The sequence below is a fragment of the Chiloscyllium plagiosum genome, unplaced genomic scaffold (assembly GCF_037043375.1).
Source record: "Chiloscyllium plagiosum isolate Xiang-an unplaced genomic scaffold, Cpla_swu_hap1 HiC_scaffold_17, whole genome shotgun sequence".
Lineage (NCBI taxonomy): Eukaryota > Metazoa > Chordata > Chondrichthyes > Orectolobiformes > Hemiscylliidae > Chiloscyllium > Chiloscyllium plagiosum.
The window spans coordinates 36,487,003-36,508,430 of NW_028270155.1; the positions used below are offsets into that span (position 1 = coordinate 36,487,003).

A 21,428-nucleotide genomic window follows, 5' to 3' on the forward strand; every position below is an offset into this window, starting at 1 on the left:
GTAGAAAATCAAACAAACACAGTTAACAGTTCAACACCAGCGTACATAAACACCTATCCATGCTGGACTTGTACACCTCACAAGGACTTGACCTCCCCTGCTTCGGGCTTGACCTCGCCCCAACTTGCTTTCACTGCCAGCCACCTGTTCCCGTTCTCATTGCAGGCAATTTCAGCTGCCTGTTCTCACTCTTGCTTTGCATGTTGTTTCTATTCCGATAATCATCTAATGCCTTTTGAATAACTCTATTGACTTTGCTTCCATCACACTTTTTCAGGCAGTGCATTCCAGACCTCAGTAACTCCTTGTGTGAAAAAATTTCTTCTCACATCACATTTGCAAGACAATTTGAATTTGTGCTCTCTCATAGAATCCCTGCAGTGTGGAAGCATGTCATTTGGCCCATCAAGCCCACACTGACTCTCCAAAGAGCATCCCACCCAGACCCACCGCCTATCCTACCCCTATAATTCTGCATTTTCTCCAAATGCTTATCCACCTAACCTGCGCATCTTTGGACTGTAAGAGGAAACTGGAGCACCTAGAGGAAACCCATACAGACATGGGGAGTTTGCACACTCCCCATAGATAGTTGCCCGAGATTGGAATTGAACTTGGGTTCCTGGTGCTGAGAGCCAGGAGTGCTAACCACCGAGCCACCATGTCTCTCATTCTGTATATTTTCACAAGTGGGAACAGTTTCTCTCTTTATCCAGGCCTATCCAGGAAAACAATCCCCACCTGTTCTCATAACTTAAGTTTCTTATCCCTCGAGCCAATTTTGTAAGTTACTCCTGCACACTGTCCAATATATTTGCAGCATTTCTATAGTGTGACATTCAGAACAGTACACAGTATTCCAGCTGAGGTCTAACAAATGTCTTGTATAAGTTCAGCATAACTTTTTTTGTACCCTATGTCCCTATTATTAAAGCCCAGAATGCTATATACTTTATTAAATGCTTTCTTCAGCTTTCCTGCTACCTTCAATCACCCTGATCTATGACTGCATACAGCCAGGTCTCCCTGCTCCTGTACCACTTTAGTATTGTATCTCAAATTTTATTTTGCCTTTCCATGTTCTCTCCACCAAAATGCATGACCTCGCACTTCTCTGCATTGAACTTCATCTGCCCTCTTCTGTCCACTCCACCAACTTGTCAATATGTTTTTAGAGTTTTACACTATCTTGCTCAAAGTTTTCATTGCTTCCAAGTTTCATATCACCCACATCATTGTTGAAATTCTTTCCTGCACTCCAAGATTTAAATCATTTATATATGTCAGATAAAGCAAGGGTCCTGGTACTGACCCCTGGAGGAACCCCTCTATAAACCTTTTCCAGCCCAAACATTATCCATTGACTGGTGCTCTCTGTTTCCTATTACTTAGCCAATTTTGTGTCCACTTTGCTACTATCCCTCTTCTTCCATGAGCTATAAATTTTCTCACCAGTCTGCTGTGTGGCACTGTATTGAATGTCTTTTTAAAAATCCCTGTACACATCATTGAAAGCATTACCTTCAATGACCCTTTCTATTTTCTTCAAAGAATTTCCAACTTAGTCTATCTGGTCAGCATTCACCCTCTGAAGAGTATCCCACCCTGCCCCCGTATCGCTGCATTTACCACCTAATTTACCAGGCTAATCCACCTGTCCTGCACATTCCTGGACACAACAGGGCAATTTAGCATGGCCAATCCACCTAACCCACACATCTTTGGACTGTGGGATATTTGAAAGCTAATTCATTAATCTTGAATACTTAATAAATATTATCAACAATCTGTTCTGGTCCATCCACATTGATACTATGGTCATGAAAGCACAACTAAAAAAACCTTTAACAGAAAGCTAAGGACATTTGGCATGTCCATAATGACTCTTACTGATTTTTACAGATATACTATAGAAAGCATCTTATCCAGATGCATCACAGCTTAGTATGGCAACTGGTCTGTTCAAGACAGCAAGAAATTTCAGAGTTATGAACATAGACCAGTTTGTTGTGCACACCAGCCTTCCATCCATACTTCCTGCTGCCTCAGGAAAGTAGCTAACATAATCAAAGACCTCACCCACACCACCATCTTCCACCAGAAGATATAAAAGTTTGAAAACACATACTATCAGATTCAAGAACAGCTTCTTCTCTGCTGTTATCATATTTTTGAATAGACGTCTCGTAGGTTAGAGTTGATCTTCCTCTGTACCTTTTCTGTAGCTATAACACTATATAGAGGAACCTTGATTATCCAAAGGACATGGGCGGGGAGTATTTCATTCTGTTAATCGAATGCCGGATAACATAGTTAGCCAAGCATCGGAACCTTGCAATCTTGTTCCAATAATCCAAAACTTGGTTAATTGAATGCCGCGTAATCAAGGTTCCTCTGTATTCTGCATTCTGTTCTATTAATCTGATGTATATATGTAAGGTATGGTTTGTCTGGTTAACATGAAAAATATTACTTTTCACTCTAACCCAATATATATGACAATAATAAATCAAATCAAATTGAAGAATCTATCACTTTAAAAACTGTTTAATATACATAGAGATGTTGAGTATTCTAATAGTTTTGTGCTGCATATTATGATGAAATGCTACATTGGCAGTCATTCATCAATACTCATTGACCATTTTATACAATGTTTATGTGAATATATTATTGCACATTTTCTAATGTTGTTTCATTTTCATGTAATTTTTATTGCAGATCCCGAGAACACATTGGACATTCAAATAAAAGAAAAACCAGCAATGTTATCAACTCACCTGAGCAACCTAAATACTGGCTCATGGAGACCCACAGCACAAGTCTCTCCAGTGCAAAATGAAACTGGATTGGCTCACCCTAGCCATGTATCTTCTGCCGTTTCCACTGTACAGTTCATGCCAGTGATCTCTTCAAACATTGCCCCCAGCCGAATGCTAAATTCAGTACGGAAATCAGAAAGAGGTAGTTTTGATATGAAGCCTATTACTGGAGTTTCTTCTCCAATCCATGCAAGTTCATCTGTTGATCTTGGAAGCAAACTTCATGAAGGACCTGCCAGTAGCTTCAAAGTAGAGAAAAAGTTTGCCTCTCTTGGAGCCATGGTTGTGGATGTAATGCCAACTTCTCCACTTCAGGCTTCCCAAATATCCACTAGTGTTATGGAAAACAGTGGGATTCCATCTAAAGTTGTAAACTTTGGCATTAGAACTAAAGTTGGACCTCCTTCCATGGATAGTACACCTAAAACAACTCCATTAACATTACCGAAAGTGGACACCAGTTCTTCCACTACAACATCTAACCCTGCATATAACCTTCCTCACGCTCCAATGAAGCTTCTTGTCTCCTCCTCTATTCCTACAGAATCTATGCTGGTGGGACAAACTGCCTATAATAGTGTTGTACAAGTTAAAAGTGTCTCACCTGCTGTAATAAGTTCAAGGACAGTTCCTTATTCAGCCAACACCAAAGTTGCCTTTTCAACAATGCAGTGTTCACCTGTAACTTCCATCTCTGGCCCTTTCTGTGCGAATAATAACAATGCACCTGCCAATAGTCACTCTTCTGTGTCCTTCACAAACATTGTGAGTGTGCCAAATTGTCCTATTCCTAGCTCCAGCCCAACCCTCTCCTCTGTGGCTGAAAACAGTTATATTAACAGCAATAATGGTAGTGGTGGCTCAGGAATGAATGTCCCTATGCAGCAGCAGCAGCAGCAAACTGGGTGTAATGTGTGCAGTTCATGTGGCTGCAGTGGAAACTGTGGTTCAAATCCTGTCACAATTAACTATGCCAATTACTTCCAAAGCCCATTTTCAGGCCATTCAGTGTTAACTTTTCCAATTTTCCCATTCAATCCATTATGTAATAGTGGTTACATCAGCACCCAATATAATAACGGTACTGCCTTTCCCTATCCAGTTGTTCCACCCCCTGCTTACAATACTGGCTTGACTCCTGATTCCATCTTAAGTGGGCAATCAAACTTTGTCATGCCTCCCATGCAAAATTTCCTGGGTGGTACCACTGCAGTATATCAGACACAAAACATGCTAGGAAGCACAAATGGACCAGGACATAAAAAGAACGGGCATATTTCATGCTACAATTGTGGGGCTAATGGACACCGAGCTCAGGATTGCAAGCAGCCAGCTATGGATTCTAATCAGCAAGGTAATTTATACCAGCATTTATACAAAACTGTATATTGGTAAACTTTCTTGAATTGTCAGAATTAATTCATTTGGAATCGGTGCAGTTTAAAATTAATATAGAGGTTTGTTTTATTTTCAACAGCTCTCTGTTTATACAGCACTGTTGGTGAGACTTAAATAAAGCCCACTCAGCTAGCCCATGGCTTTTCATAGCAACATTAAAACAAAATATGACTGAGCCTCTTGAGATATTAGGTCAGATAACTAAAAACTTGGTCAAATAATTTCTTTTTAAGAAGTGAATTACAGGGAGAAAAAGCAAGATAAATGTCAGGTTGATATTACAGGGCATGGGCCACAGAAGGCAGAGGCCCAGTGGTAGAACAATTAAAATAAAGATGCACAAGAAGTCAGAACAAAGGAATGCAGATATCTCTGAGGGGTGTAGGCTTGGAGGAGATCAGAACTAGAGAGGGATGAGGCAGTAGGATGAGAATCTTAAAATAAATACATTGATTAAATATGACTCAATGTAAGTCAGCACTCACAGTAGTGTTAGGAAAAGGGACTTGGTGCAAGTTAACGTGATCTATTGAGCTTTGGATGACCTTAAGCTTACAAGGTGTTACAGATGGGAGACCAGCAGGGTTGTGTTTAAAATTCAGATTCAATGTGACAAAGACATGAAAGGGGATATCAAAAGTAGATGAGGTGAAATCTAGCGATATTTCATTGGTGCAAATAGGTGATCTTAGTACTGGCATGAATTTGAGGCCAGAAGCTCATATTGGGGTCACATATAACATCAATTTTACCAATTTATTCGCTTTAATCTCAGACTGTTAGCAGGAAGGGGGATGGAGTCAGGAGCGAGGGAATGAAGTTTTGAGTGGAAGCAAAAATACTGATTTCTAGTATTTAATTAGAGAAAATTTTGTAAGGTTGCCCAAAGCTCTGCGACCCATGTCTTAAATTGCACTAAGTCATATTCCCTGTTTGTGCTCCCTGGCTCATGGTTAATCAATGTCTTGATTTTAAAATTCTCCTACTGCCTCACCCTTCTCTTAACACTAAACTTCTCCAAGCCCACAAACTTTCAAGGTATCTACATACTGTACTAGATACCAAATGAGCAACTGATCATATTTCAATAACGGAAGAGTTGAGAGAGCTGGTGATGAGGTATAGCTGGGTATCGTTAGTGTACATGTGAAAAATGATGTGCATTTGGATAATGTTGCTAAAGGGCAGCATGTCAATCAAAAATGGACGGAATATCAATCAGTAAAATAGGAAGAAATGAGTTGGGTTAGTTCACTTTTTATTTTAAAGCATAAAATCTTTGAAGCTCAGAACAGTTTCTGAAGATGAAACATGAGAGCTCAGAATCTTTGTTGTTGAGTTGTCATTATAGTTTTTCCCACTTTCTAAATAATTGTGCTTTTATTTTAAATCTTTCATTGCAGCTCGCTGGCAAACATGCAGTTAACTTATTATGTGATATAACTTGAGCATACCCTGAAGTGGGAGGAAGAAATGAAAGCTTGGAACTATTAATTTTTGCTAATTTTTTAAGCCTTCACACTGTGCAATCAATTAATTGTTGTGAATGTCTCGAGAGTAATTTCACATGTTTGCTAGAAGAAAGCTTGGCCTTCGAAGCAAAGGAAAGCTAATAATAGGGAACAGTCCTTTTAGTACAGTTTCCAAAAAAAAACTGCTGAGTTTTTCCGATACTTTTTTATTTTTGTTTGCCTAAGAGCATGTGAATAGATCATTTAGCCTCTCAAGCCCAATTTGTGGATGCATGAAAGCTTCATGCAAATTTCACTTTTGAAAGGCTTGGATCTCACTTGAGACTATGTCCCCAAGTTTTAGCCTCCCCAAGTCGTGAAATTTTCATCCCTATCTAACCCATTAGTTTTCTTCTAATTCCTTGAAAACTTTGCTTTTAAAAAATCACCACTTAACCTTCTAACTTCCTTGGAATACATTTTTAGTTTGTTTAATCTTATAGTTTAACTCCTGGAGATCTGATTTCATTTTAGTAAATCTATGTTGCTATCTCTCTCTGACCAACTGATCTTTCGCAAGCTGTTGTGTCCAAAATTGCTCCCTTTACTCCAGGTGTGGTTCAACTAAGGCTTCATGCATCGAAAGCATGACTTCTACCCCCTTCCAGAATATTCCTTGATTGTATTTATATGTACTTTCTAGTATTGCTGCACACCTCTGAAAATTCCAGGTTGATACCTTTATAACAGCTTTCCTTTGAGTCTCTGATTTCAGAGCATTTTAAGAATTTTCTTGTTTAAAAGATTAAAAGAAAATATAGAACTTGTGTTAATATAGCATCTTGAACAAGCTCAATGTTCCAAAGTGCTTTATGATTACTGATTTATTCTGAGCACATCATGTAGACCATACTTCATTACAGCAACTGATTTGAATACATTGAGGTGTCTCAAGATGCAATGAGATAATGACCAGATTATTTTTATAGCATTGTTAATTAAGAGATAAATATTGGACAGAATACTGGGGTGAGCACCCCTACTCTTTTTCTTAATATCTTTTAAATTCATCTGAGAAGATGGAAAGGATATCTGTTTAGTGTCAAAAAAAGATAGCATCTCTAACGGTACTGTGCACCAAGAGCAGTACACTAAAATATAAACCTATTTTTTGAATGTTCGAAACTTTTGAAATGTTTAAATTCTAGTAGCACACTAGTTTTGAGTTTTGAGGGGAATTATATAAATTATTTTCCAGGATTCAACCAACCTACAAAATACCTAATGTAGTAATGAATAGATTAATATACTAATGGTTAAAGTTATGGCTGTGAATGTTTAAAAAGTTCTTGTTTTACTAGTTGAGTTCTTCATTGAAAATCTGTGCACTCATTTTGTGAAATACCTGTATGCCTATGAAATATTAATAAGTTTGAGCTTTAAGTGCTTAGATCATGGTCTTGTCTTTGAGTCAAAGAAACACTAGACAAAGAATTGGACTAACTATTCTTACTACTTTGTGGAGAAATATTATAAAATCTGGCTTCCACTAGTTCTAATGAGGAAGTGCTGGATGCACTTATGAGGATATGTCAGGAACAATCCAGACACATCCAAAAGCTTGTAATAGACAAAATCTGACTCTGATTTGTTGCTATTGTCTACTGTTTACACAAATATTGTCTGAATGACCTAAGATGTGTTTAAAGCTTTACATTATTCTGAGTCTCCAGCATTTTTAAGAAGTTTCTTTACAGTTAGAAATCTCTGGTTGCACCAGGCTATACTGGGCCTTTCATTTAGTCACATTTCCCGATACTAAAGTGTGATTACATCAACTTTTAAAAAACACAAAGACCAAGTTTACTTTGAACAGCCATTAATAAACAAAAATTCATGATGGATTGAATTAACTTCTACTCTGATGCATATTCAGTCCATGATTTGTAGTTTGGGAACCATATATGATGGCTCTTATAAACACATGCAAGAATTGTTTGTGTGCCTTAATTTCCAATTTTATCTCCTTCCTGAGTATAACTTGACAAAATGAAATTAAAATGCAGTAGTAATTGTGACAGTTCTAAGAATTCAACATCACATGGCTGGATTTGTTATAAAAACAGTCTGGAAGGTATGTGCTGCACACTGAAACGTGAAATGTGCTAAACTTTGGGCATGTTGCAGTATCTTGTGAGGTTGAATTCTATCCATTTGACTCAACACCTTGAATATTTGAGATTGTGAGAGCAGTTCCACTGAGTAATTTAGCCCCTGATCATTTCAACCTTCGTCTCTTCAGCTTAAGCTTTTTTTTAATAATCTGAGTCCTTGTCCAAATTTTAGTTGCACTTCCTAAGGTCATCTTTGTTTTGGCATCCACTTTTGTCCGATTATCCCGTTTTGGGGTGTTTACATATGTTCAAGGCATTATATAAATGTGAGTTTTCATAGATGCCTTCAATGGCTATGTCTAAATGTCAGAAGCCTCTGAATATAGACAATCAGTAAAAGGATAAAGTTGTGGCAAGTTAGGTGTAAATTAATAGAGGAACAGGAGTTGAAACTTCAGCCCTTTGGCGGCTCTGCAATTTAACAAGACCATATTTTATCTCTATTTTAATTTCATCTACCTACTTTGAATCAGTAACTCTTAATACCCTTTCCCAAAAAGAATCTATTAACTGTAGCCTCATCAGCTTTTTGGGAGAGGGAATTCTCGATTTACATTGCTCCTTGTGTGAAGTACTTTCTGACATCACTCTGAGTAATCGAGCTAATTTATTCTACATGCTTACTCTAGGAAGTATTTTTCTGCATACACCTAATGAAATCCTTTGATCATCTCAAATAGCTTTATTAGATTACACATGAATAATTCCACATTCAAGGAAATATAAGTCTAGACTCTGCAATTTACCCTCATTTTAATTCATTCAAGGGATGTAGGAATCTCTAGCTGAGTCAGCATTTATTGACCATCCCTAGTTGCTCTTGAGAGCATGATGGTGAGTTACCTTTTTGAACAGCTGAGTCTATTTGGTATAGGTATGCTGCTAGGAGGGGAGCCCCAGGATTTTGATCCAGCGACAGTAAAGGAATGCAATAGTAGTGGTTCTGGGTTTACAAGATGCTGTCAAAGGAATCTTAATGAATTTCTGCAATACATTTTGTAGATAGAGCACACTGTTGCTTCTTTGCATCAGTGGTAGAGTGAGTGCATGTTTGTGGATATAGTGTCGTTAAGCAGGCTGCTTTGTGCTGGGTGATGTCAGGCCTCTTCGATTGCTGGAGTTGCACTCATCTAGGCAATGGACAGTATTCTGTCACACTTCCGACTTTTAGACGGTAGACAGGTTTTGGGGAGTTAGATGAGTTACCTACTCAGCTAGAGATTTCCACATCCCTTGAATGAATTAAAAAGACAAGGAAGAAACTATGGTCTCATTCGATGTAACGGCACTGTTCACCTCTATCAACAAAACCCGAGCCAGAGAAACAATAGCCAACCTGCTGGACATACAGAACAGACAAGACGGGGAACCTATCAACAAAGACTGCATACTCAAACTACTGGACCTGTGCCTCACAACACACTTCACATTCAACAATCAAATATATGAACAAATCAACGGCACACCCATGGGCTCACCCATCTCTGGGCTCATAGCAGAAGCGGTAATGCAAAGATTAGAACAAACAGTCTTACCGCAAATTCAACCCAAACTCTGGGCCAGATATGTAGATGACACCTTTGTAATCATTAAAAACACAGAAATAGAAAACACACACCAGATCATCAACACCACACTCATAGGAATCAAATTCACAAGAGAGGAAAAAAAAGGACAACCAACTCCCATTCCTAGACGTGATGGTACAGAGAACACCGAACGGAGAATTCACCACAAAGGTATACAGGGAAGCCACACACACAGACCAAGTCCTGAACTACGAAAGCAACCACCTCAACACACACAAAAGAAGTTGCATCAAGACACTGTTCAAAAGGGCCACAACACACTGCAGCACACCAGAACTGCAAAAAGAGGAAGAAGAACACCTCTAATATGTATTTGCCAAAAACGGATACCCCCGCAATTTCATCAACAGATGCCTAAGGGAAAGACAACGGAATGAGGACATGCCACAACCTAAAGGACTAGCCACGTTACCATACATCAAGAACATTTCTGAACTGACGGCCAGACTACTACGACCACTAGGACTCATAACAGCACACAAACCAACAGCCACTCTCGGACAACAACTCACCAGGACGAAGGATCCGATACCCAGCATGAGCAAAACCAACGTAGTGTACAAAATCCCATGCAAGGACTGCACAAAACACTACATAGGACAAACAGGAAGACCGCTAACGATCCACATCCATGAACACCAACTAGCCATGAAACGACATGACCAGCTATCCTTAGTAGCCACACACTCCGATGACAAGCAACATGAGTTTTACTGGGACAACACTACTATTATAGGACAAGCCAACCAGAGAACAGCTAGGGAATTCCTAGAGGCATGGCACTCATCCACAGATTCTATCAACAAACACATCGACCTGGACCCAATATACCGGCCACTGCAGCAGAAAGCTGGAACTGACAACCGGAAGAGGCAGAGACAAACCACTATAAATGCCGGAGGAAACATCACAGAAGCGCTTCACAGGAGGCTCCCAAGCATTGAGGATGTCACCTAGACAGGGGACGAAACGTCTGCAACACAAATTCCCAGCTCGGCAAACAGAACCACAACAACGAGCACTCGAGCCAAAAATCTTCTCTCAAACTTTGAATTAAAAAGAAGGTAGATTGCAGAGTCTAGACTTAACTTTCTCTGAGATGTACAGCACAGAAACAGACCCCTTGGCCAACACGTCCAAACCAACCAGATATCCTAAATTAAACTATTCCCATTTGCCAGCATTTGGCCATTTCCCTCTAAACCCTTCCTATTCATATACTCATCTAGATGCCTTTTAAATGTTGTAATTGTAACAGCCTCCACCACTTCCTCTGGCAGTTGACCCAGACTTACTTTAATAGCTACAGTACTTATGAGATCTCAGGCAGCTCAGTTGGTTGGATAGCACATTTGCAATACAAAATGATGCCAACAGTATGGACTCAATTCTCCTGGGAAATAAGGCAGGGAAAGTGACTGAGATGTTGGTAGGGGAGCATTTTGGGATCAGTCATTTCCTATTAGTTTCAAAATAGTTATGAAAAAGGATAGACCTGATCTGAAAGTTAAAGTTTTAAGTAAGGCCAATTTTGATGGTATTAGACAGGAACTTTCAAAAGTTGGTTGCGGGTGGTTGTTCACAGGTAAAATGACATCTGGCTTGTGGGAAGCTTTCAAAAATGTGATAACAAAAGTTCAGCAACATTGTATTCCTGTTAGTATGAAGGGTAAGGCTGACAGGTGTAGGGAACACTGGATAACTAGAGATATTGAGATCAAGAAAAAGAAGGAGGCATATGTCAGGTATAGGCAGTTGAGATCAAGTGAATCCCTGGACGGTATAGGGGAGTAGGTGTACACTGAAGAGGGAAACCAGGAGGACAAAAAGGGGACATGAGATAGCTTTGGCAAATAACGTTAGGGAAAATCCTAAGAGATTCTACAAGGGCTTAGGAATAACTAGGGAGAGAATAAAGCCCTTTTAAAGATCAACGAGGCTGTCCATGTATGGACCCACAGGAGAGGTGTGTAATACTAGACTAATATTTTGCCTCTATTTACTGTGGAGAAAGACATGGAAGCTAGGGAGATTGGGGAAATAAACAGTGACTCTTCAAAAGAGTCCACATTAAAGAAGAGGAGATGCTGAAACTCTTAAAAATGCATCAAGTTAGACAAATCCCCAGGACTTGATCAAGTGTATCCCAGAACATTGTGGGAAGCTAGGAAAGAGATTTGTGGCCTCTTGCAGACATATTTGCATCATCAACAGCCATGGGTGAGGTGCCAAAATTCTGGACAGTAGCTAATGTGCCATTGTTTAAGAAAGGCTGCAAGGAAAAGCCAGGGAACGACAGACCCAGTGAGCCTTACATCAGTGGTGAGTAAGTTGTTGGAGGGGATACTGACAGGTAGGATGCATGCACTTAGAAAGATGAGAACTGATTAGGGATAGTCGGTGTGGCTTTGTGCATGAAAAACAATTTGAGATTTTGAAGAGAGTACCAAGAATACAGATGAAGGTAGAATGGTAGATGTTGTCTACGTGAACTTTAGCAAGGCCTTCGACAAGGTCCCGCATGTTACACTGGTTAGTAAGGTTAGATCATATGGGATCCAGGTAAAAATATCGAATTGGACATAAAATTGTCTTGAAGGCAATAGTCAGAGGGTGGTGGTAAAGAGTTGTTATTTGGATTGGAGACCTGTGACCAGCAGTGTGTCACAAGGATTGCTTCTGGGTCCACTTGTCATTTTATATCAACGATTCGGATGAAAACATAGGTATGGTTATTAAGTTTGCGGATGACACTAAAATTGGTGATATAGTGGACTGTGAAGAAGGTTATCTGTGAATACAATGAGATTTTGATCAGATGATCAATGGCCTAAGAAATGACAGATGGAGTTTAATTTGGATAAATGTAGGGTATCGCATTTTGGTAAGGCAAACCAGGGCAGGACTTACACAGTTAATGGTAGGGCCCCAGGCAGTTTTGTTGAACGGAGGGACCTAGGGGTGCAAGTTAATAGTTCCTTGAAAGTGGCATCGCAGGTAGATAGGGAGGTGAAGAATGCATTTGGCATGTTTACCTCCATTGGTCAGAGCTTTGCGTATCAGCGTTGGATGTCATGTTGGGACTATACAAGACATTGCTGAGGTCACTTTAAAATACTGTATACAAGTGTGATCATAATGCTACAGGCATGATGTTGTTAAACTAGAAAGGACACAAAAAATTATAAGGATGCTGCATGGACTGGAGGGTTTGAGTTATAAGGAGAGGCTGGATAGGTGGGACTTTTTTCCCCTGGAGTATCGGAAACTGAGGGGTGACCTTCTACAGGTTTATAAAATTTGGACAGATACGTGAATAGGAAAGGTTTAGAGGAATGTGGGCCAAATGCAGGCAAATGGGACTAGTTCATTTTGGGATACCAGGTCAGCATGGACAAGTTGTACCAAAGTGTCTATTTCCATGCTGTATGACTCATGCGCTGAGATTACCATGAATAAGTCTCTTTCTCAACCTCTCTCCTCATCTGAGGCATGGTGATCCTCTGGTTAAACCATCATCAGTCTTCTCATGGTCACCATCAGAGAGAGCAGCTGTTGGGTTTTCTGGGGTTATGGCAACTTTACCTTGCTTAGTATTTATTTGGCTTGTACAGTTTAATTTTTGGTCAAAGGTATTCTCCAGGATGTTGATAGTAGGACTTAGCAATGGTAATGTCATTGAATGTCAAGGGCTGATAGTTAGAATTCTCTTGTTGGAGATGGTCAATGCCTGGTACTTGTGTGGCACAAATATTACTTGCCACTTGACAGCCTAAACTTTGAGGATACCTTGGAGATTGTTTTGTTGTATTTAGACATACTGCTTCTGTAACTGCCATTACAAAATGGAGCTGAACATTGTACAATCATCAGCGAATATCTCACTTTTGACCTTATGCTGGAGGGAAGATCATTGATGAAGTGCCTGAAGAATGCTTGGGCACAGGTCAATACCCTGAGGAATTCCTGAAGAGTTGACCGACCTAAACAACAACAACAATTATCTATCTTTGTGTTAGGTATGATTACAGACAGAAGAGAGATTTACCTTAATTCTCATTGACTCCAGTTTTGCAAGGGCTCCTTGATCCCACATGGTCAAATGTAGCTTTGATGTTAAAGGCAATCACTCTCAACTCCCTTTGACAGCTCTGTTCTTTTATCCATGTTTGAACCAAAACTGTAATGATGTTAGAAGCAGGTGTTCCTGGCAGAACCCAAACTGAGCATCAGTGAAACAAGTGTTGCTAGCTCTTCCATCACATTACTGATGGGGTAGTAGTTGGCCTTGTTGGATTTCTCCTATGCTTTTTGTGTACAGTATATACAGTACATACCTGGGCAACTTTCTACATTGTTAGGTGCCAGTGTTGAAGCATAACTGGAACAGCTTAGCTAGGGCATGGCAAATTTTGGAGCACAAGTTTTCAGAACTGTTGCTGAATGTTATTGAATCTATAGCCTTTGCATTTCTTGCTGTAATGTGGTGGACAAAATTAGTGATGCTGGGTAACCCGAGAGGAGGATATAATGGATCATCCACTTAGCGCTTCTGGCTGAAGACTGTTGCAGTGCTTCAACCTTATCTTTTGCACTGATATGTTGGCTCCTCCATTACTGAGGATTGGAATTTGCAGAGCTGGTTCCTCCAGTGAGTTGTTTCATTGTCTATTACCATTCTTGATATGGCAGGACTGCAGAGTTCAGATCCGATCTGTTCGTTGTGGAGTTGCTATCATTTGCATGCTAAACAGCACAAACATCAAGTAGTCTTGTGTTGTAGCTTCACCAAGTTGACATTAATTTTTATGTAAGCTTGATGCTGCTCCAAATATGCATCCTGCACTGTACTTGAGGTGCAGTTCCATACCCGAAAGTAGTAATCCAAACCGGGCTCAAATTTAAGCCGTGTACAGTTATACTGTCACTTCCACCTTTCTGTATCCTAGCCTCCATGAGGAAAAAGAGCAGCTTTCTAAATTGTCGTACCTCTCCATTAGTTCTTATTTGACGGAAGGATGTTGTGAAACTTGAAAGGGTTCAGAAAAGATTCACAAGCATGTTGCCAGGGTTGGAGGGTTTGAGCTATAGGGAGAGGGCGAATTGTCTGGGGCTGTTTTCCTTGGAGCATTGGAGGCTGAGGGGTGACCTTATGGAGGTTTATAAAATCATGAGGGGCATGGATAGGGTAAATAGACAAGGTCCTTTCTCTGGGGTGGGGGAGTCCAAAACTAGAGGGCATGGGTTCAGGGTGAGAGGGGAAAATTTAAAAGGGACCAGAGGGGCAAATTTCATGCAAAGGTTGGTACTTGTTTGGAATGAGCTGCCAGAGGAAGAGGTGGAGGCTGGTACAATTGCAACATTTAAGGCATTTGTGTGAGTATATGAATAGGAAGGGTTTAGGGGAATATGTGCCCCGTTCTGGCAAAGGGCCTAGATTAGGTCAGGATATCTGATTGGCTTGGACAAGTTGGACTGAAGGGTCTGTTTTCGTGCTGTACATTTCTATGACTCTATGACTACATTATTTGAATCCCTAAATCTTTCTGCTCAATAGACACAATAATTCAGAGTATGAATAGATGTCTTCTTGAATCTGTCCTGCTATTTTGTAGGATCTTTGAATTTCTACTTCTGTTCCACTTAAATATTCTATCTCTAATTTCTTCATTCAGTCGTGCCCAAAGATTTGATAGTGGTCTTGATTAGTATCAATGAGTGAACATCCATTGTTCTCTAAAAGAATTCCGAAGATTGTCAATTCTCCGTGGGATAAGAATTTTTCCTCATTTCATTCCTATATTGTCGACCTCCTATCTTGAGACAACCACCACTCTGGTCTAGAGTCTCAAAACAGCAAAACAGTCTCTCAGCATCTATGTTGTCAAGTCTAAGAATTTCATGTATTTAAATTAAATCACCTCTCATTCTTCAGTGCTCCAGAACATGCAGGCCTACATCAGTCAATATTTTCTCATATAAAGCTTCTAATCCCAGAATCAATCTTGTGAACCTTCAATCCACCTTCTCTAGAGCAAATACATCCTTCCTTATAGACCAGACTATTTATAGTACTCCAAGCGTGATGTTACCAAAGCTCTGTCTTGCAGAAAGACTTTAGGTAGCATCTTCCCATCCCCAAATGACATGGCAATGGTGAGTCAGTTGAGAAAATATGCACGTTTGGAAAAAAATGATATTCTTAACATTAAGAAAAATAACTTCACCTAGAATTTGAATGGCAAGATGAAAATCTTGCCAGTGAATGGTGAGGAGCTAATACACATGCACCTGTACCTCATTAGTATCTAATCTTGCCTCAGTTATATGCAACGTCCTGTTTTGCTGCATAGCAGAGAGAAATGAAACACGGTAATTCCTGACATGACAGTCAGAGCTGTCAGTACTTGACACTTCCATTTGATGCTTGTTCCTCTGGGTCTCCATTTTGACCAGCAGCCGCCAACATCTTAGATTACGATCCATGTGCAGCAACTACCTGCATCCATGGAAGTTGGCATTGGATACATATAAACCTAACCATATCATTATGGTACATTTTGGACAATCTGGAATACGGTTCTCCACTTCAGAGCACCACTCTGAAGAGCACCAGCACCTTGTATTGCAATGCTGCCTGCACCCCTTTTTGTGCTCAGTGATAGTCACCAATTTCATGGGTGTAGGGTGCAAATCAGGCTTCTCTTTCTCCCAAAGCACTTACTCAGTTTGTAGCTACTTGAATGCTATCGGTATCTCTGACATGCTTTGCCTTTCTGGGCTCACTCAGCATGCAAAAGTCAGAATTTATGTGCTCACAGTAGTTCTATCTTGTCCTGCCGTTTAGCACAGAAAAGCCACACAATTTGCCAATATTGTGGGTCAAGGGGGTGGACGTGTTGCTACACAGCACACACTGCATGTGCGTCAGATAAATGACCATATCTCTCAGTCTAAGGGGTGTTGTCCTTGGTCAGTCAAAGGGTGTGTAATCTCATCCAGGGGCACTTGGGACAGTCAGGAACAGGGTTGTGAATCACTGCAGTCCAGGGATGGGCCACAGTCAGTCTTGCAAGTCTGAGTGAATGAGGGCATTAGCCTTCGACTATAGGAGGATAGAGATGGGCTGGTCAGATGGCCTGATCAGTGGCAAATAGAATTCAACCTAGATAAGAAGAGGTGATGTACCTGGGTAGGAGAAACAAGATAAGGGAGTACATGGTGAATGATAGGACTGTGGGAAGCACTGAAGATCAGAGGGACATTGGTGTGCATGATCTCCAGTCGCTTAAGGTAGCAGGACAGATGGATAAAGTGTTTAAGAATGCATATGCGATACATGTTTTTATTAGCTAAGACATAGAGTTTAAGAGCAGGGAGCTTCTGTTGAAACTATTGTTTAGGCCACAGCTAGAGTATTGTGTGCAGTTCTGGAATCCATGTTATAGGAAAGCGACTGGCCTAGCTGGAGTCCCCAGCTGTGCATTGAGATCCTGTGTGGACCAGCTGCAGGAGTACTTGCTGACATCTTTAACCTGTCCTTACTATAATCTGAAGTCCTTACCAGCTTCAAGAAGATCACTATTATCCATTGCTAAAGAAAACTCTTACAATGTCCCTCAATGAGTACCGCCTGGTGGCTCTGACCTCCATAATTAGGAAGTGCTTCGAGAGGTTAGTCATGGCTCCTATCAACTTTAGCCTCCCAGCCTGCCTTAAACCATTGCAATTCACCTGTCGCAACAGGACCGTGGCAACCGGCATCTCCCTGGCCCTACACTTATCCCTGGAACATCTGGATAAGCAGGATACCCATGGCTGGCTTCTACTTATTGACTACAGTTCCACTTTGAACACTATAATTCCAACCAAACTAATCTCTAAACTCTGAGACCGAGGTCTCTGCTCTGCCTTCTGCAACTGAATCCTCAACTTCCTAATCTATAGACCGTAATCAGAGAGGATAGGCAACAACACTTCCTCCACAACAATCTTCAACACTGGCACCTCTCAAGGCTGTGTATTCAGCCCCTTATTGTACTCTCTATACACTCATGACTGTGTGGCCAAATTTCATTCCAACTCCATCTACAAGTTCACTGACAACACTATCATTTTTGGCCAGATCTCAAACAATGACGAGATAAAGAAAAAGATAATGGTTCGTGGCGTGGTGTCAAGATAATCTCTCCATCAACATCAGCAAAACTAAAGAGCTGGTCATTGACTTCAGGAAGCAAGATGGAGGGCACATTCCTGTCTACATTAATGAAGCTGAAGTGGAGATGGTTGAAAATATCAAGTTTCTGGGAGTGAAAATCACCAGGTGGACCACCTATGTCAAACACCATGCAACGGTCAAGAAGGCTGAACAATGTCTCTACTTCCTCAGAAGGCTAAGGAAATTTGGCATATCCAAAAGGACTTACCAACTTGTATGGATGCACCGTAGAAAGTATTCTATGCAGGTGCATCATGGCTTGGTTATGGCAACTGCTCTGCCCAGGAACATAAGGAACGACAGTTGTGAGCACAGCCCAGTCCATCACACAAGCCAATCTTCCATCAATTGACTCCATCTACACTTCTCGCTTCCTCAGAAAGACCCCTTCCACCAAGTTACAATCTCTTCCAAATTTTTCCATAAGGCAGAAGATGCAAAAGCTTAAACAAACAGGTTCAATACAATTTCTTCCCTGCTGTTAATAGACTTCTGAATGGATCTCTGAAACTTCAAATCTAATGCTGATCTTCTCTGCAGCCTTAACATTGTATTCCTCGTCCTGTTCTATCACCCTATGATCTTTGTATGGTATGATTTGCCTGTATTGCACACAAAATAAAACTTTTCACCTTACTTAGGTACAGTACATGTGACATTAAATCAAATCAAATAAAAAGAAGAGATGTAATTGCATTGGAGAGAGTGCAGAAGAGATTTAACAAGGTGTTGCCTGGGTTGGAGATTGAAGCGCGATTGGATGAATTGAGATTGTTTTCCTTGGACAGAGGAGAATGAGGGGATACATGATTGAAATGTGTAAATTTATGAGGGGTGTCGAAATGGCGGACAATTTCCTCTTACTAGAGGGATCAGTTACTGGAAGCATAGATTTAAGGTAAGGGGCAGAAGGCTTGGAGGTGTTGTGAGGAAAAGATTTTCACTCAAAGGCTAGTGGGAATCTGAAACTTGTTGCCTGAAAGGATGGTAAAGGCAAAAGCCCTCAGAATATTTAAGTATTTAGATGTATGCTTGCAAACCCAAGGCAGACAAAGCTATGGACTAATTGCCAGAAAATGGAACTAGAATAGTTAGGTGGTTGTTTTTGACTGGTGCAGACTTAATTGGCCTTTTTCTGTGATGTAGACCTCGATGACTTTGTAAGTGCAGTAAATTAATCGGGCAGCTGCACAGATATCGGGCAGCTGCACAGATATCAGTCAGAGGTCACTCGACAGTGAGGGCTGTCCTTTCAAGTCTGTAAGCAAAGTGGACTATGTTCAGTCCTTGTGGCTCACTAAAAGCTGACATTATCGGGGCCACCACTTTGCCTGGGTAATTGAGGAAATCAGTTATGGGATTGGAGACCGCATGCTGGCATTCAGAGGTGACAGTACTTGTGAAGGAAGGAAATTCAACATACAAGGATGGAAGATGATAGCAGATTGGAGCTCATGGATTTCTGCGGAGTGCATTGTCGACGTTCACTGCTATCCTGGCTTCTGTTGTAGCGTGGTGGGGGAGGCATGATTTCACAAATCCTGCTGCACTTACCATTTCCTAATGCATTTTGTTCGGCATGACTTGTCTTGCATATGTGGGAATAATGACCCCTTTGGCAAAAAGATCCGTATATAGCCCTTTTATGCCCAACTATGTGTAGCATTCCATGTCCCAAGATGTGAAGGAACTATGCTAAGCCCTCATTTGTGTTTGATGCGAATGCTGATTGCCCACATATACTAGGAATCTGTACAGTTTCTGATATTCCCCACACACTGCATTGGACCAATAGCCAATGCATTCATCCATATCAATGGTCATCCTCACTGTGGCTGCGATGAAACAAAGGCACAAATGTTTCAGCAAGCCTAGGACCAATACCAACCTCCATTAGCTGCTAAACATCCTCCAAGTAAAGACACCAAAGTTGTGAAGTATCCTCAGGATGAGGCAGAATTTCAGAATGCCCAGAGTCTATGGCTTTCAATGCTGTTTGCTCCAGATGAGCAGGGAGCATTGCAGCTACAGATTGAGAATGTTGCTGGACACTATCACAGAACTATGCCATTTACTGGAGCAGATATTGCAACCTGAAGGGGTGGATGGCCATCTATTCCAGAGATCATCAAGGTGATAGCTGTGCTAAAGTTTTATGTAGCTGGCTGCTTACAAGGAGTCACCTTGGACCCATGTGGGATATCTTAATCCTCAACACACAGAAGTATAAATGGATGAAGAGTCAGGGATGAATATGGGGAATGGGTCTGGGTGGGTTACTCTTCGGAGGGTCAATATGGACTTGTTGGGCCAAAGGGCCTGTTTCCATACGGTAGGGAATTTTTAAAAAATGCATTTGCTTGCAGGAACAAGCAGGGACTGCTTGCCTTTCAAGCAACGTGAAATGTACAGTCAATAAATTATGACTCTGTACCTAGCTTGTTATGCCTGATGTTGCACTGCCGTATCATGCTCACAGCGATGTTCCATCTTCACAATGTTCTTATCTTTCTACTTGGAAGTACCACTCCCTGCTCATCTGGAGCAAACAGCATTGAAAGCCATAGACTCTGGACAATTTATGACCAATTCACCTAACCTGCACATCTTTGGATTGTGGGAGGAAACCGGAGCACCCGGAGGAAACCCACGCAGACACTGGGAGAATGTGCATACTCCACACAGTCAGTCACCCAAGGTGGGAATCGAACCTGGGTCCCTGGTACTGTGAGACAGCAGTGCTATCCACTGAGCCACCATGCCGCCTTCAACTTTTTTGGTAGTACTTCCTTCACTTTTCCCATTGTTCATGAGTAGTGAATGCTTTCAACCTTTTTATTCATTGACAGGATGAGCGTGTCATTAGCCAGGCCAGATTTATTGTTTGTTCCTTAATTACCCAGAGGGCAGTTAAGAGTCAACCACATTGCTGTGGGTCTGGAGTCACATGTAGGCCAGACTAGATCAGGATGGCAGTTTCCTTCCCTAAAGGACAGTAGTGAACCAGATGGGATTTTCCCACAATCGACAACGAATTTGGGGTCATCACTAAACTCTGAATTCCAGATTTTTATTGAATTCAAATTGCACATCTGCCATGTGCAATTCGAACTTGGCCCCCCAGAACATTACCTGGATTAACTATCCAGTCATAATACCAATAGACCATCACCTTTCCTTGTCTAGGTTGATCCTTGTAGCTGCAGTTATCATGATAGGTTGATTACACAAGTGGTAACATAAAATAACAATTTATTTATGAACTTGTACTTCCAATAACATGTTACCCATTCCCCTACATGTCTTCAGCTGGCTGCGATTGACCTGGTGAACAACTGGGCTTTAAATACTGTGCCAGCAGTGGAAATCCCAGAAGGAGTGACTTCTGCCATTGGTCATTGTATGATAATGTAAACATGGTGCTATAGACCATGTTCACACTGTCATGCAATAGTGATCATAATTTTGTGAGATAACTCTCACAAGCTGACAATGAGAAACCCTCCATGAAACTCTCTGAAATTGACTCTTAGCCAACTTTTAGCAAAGTTATCCCTTTTGTTACTTAGACCACTTCACAATTAAGGAAAATTTAATTTGACCTTGTCTTTCTTGGTGTATACCTACTTGTTCACTTTCTGCAATTCATTTATAGATATCCTAATTGGCTAATCCAGGAAATATCATTGTTTCCCATGTAAAATGGGATCATAACTCCCATCTGACTCCAACACTGGGGTCCTGACCAAAACCCAACAACATTTAGCAGTCTC

General features: G+C 40.9%; 1 protein-coding gene across 1 annotated transcript in view; it reads left to right on the forward strand.

The window, feature by feature from the left end:
• The window catches only part of zcchc14 (zinc finger, CCHC domain containing 14), a 126,961-nt gene that overhangs the window by 94,783 nt on the left and 10,750 nt on the right, over positions 1–21,428 (forward strand). Inside the window, exon 12 of the mRNA XM_043706822.2 lies at positions 2,722–4,176. Within this exon, the coding sequence (XP_043562757.2) occupies positions 2,722–4,176 (1,455 nt within the window). The remainder of the gene's footprint in view (positions 1–2,721; positions 4,177–21,428) is intronic.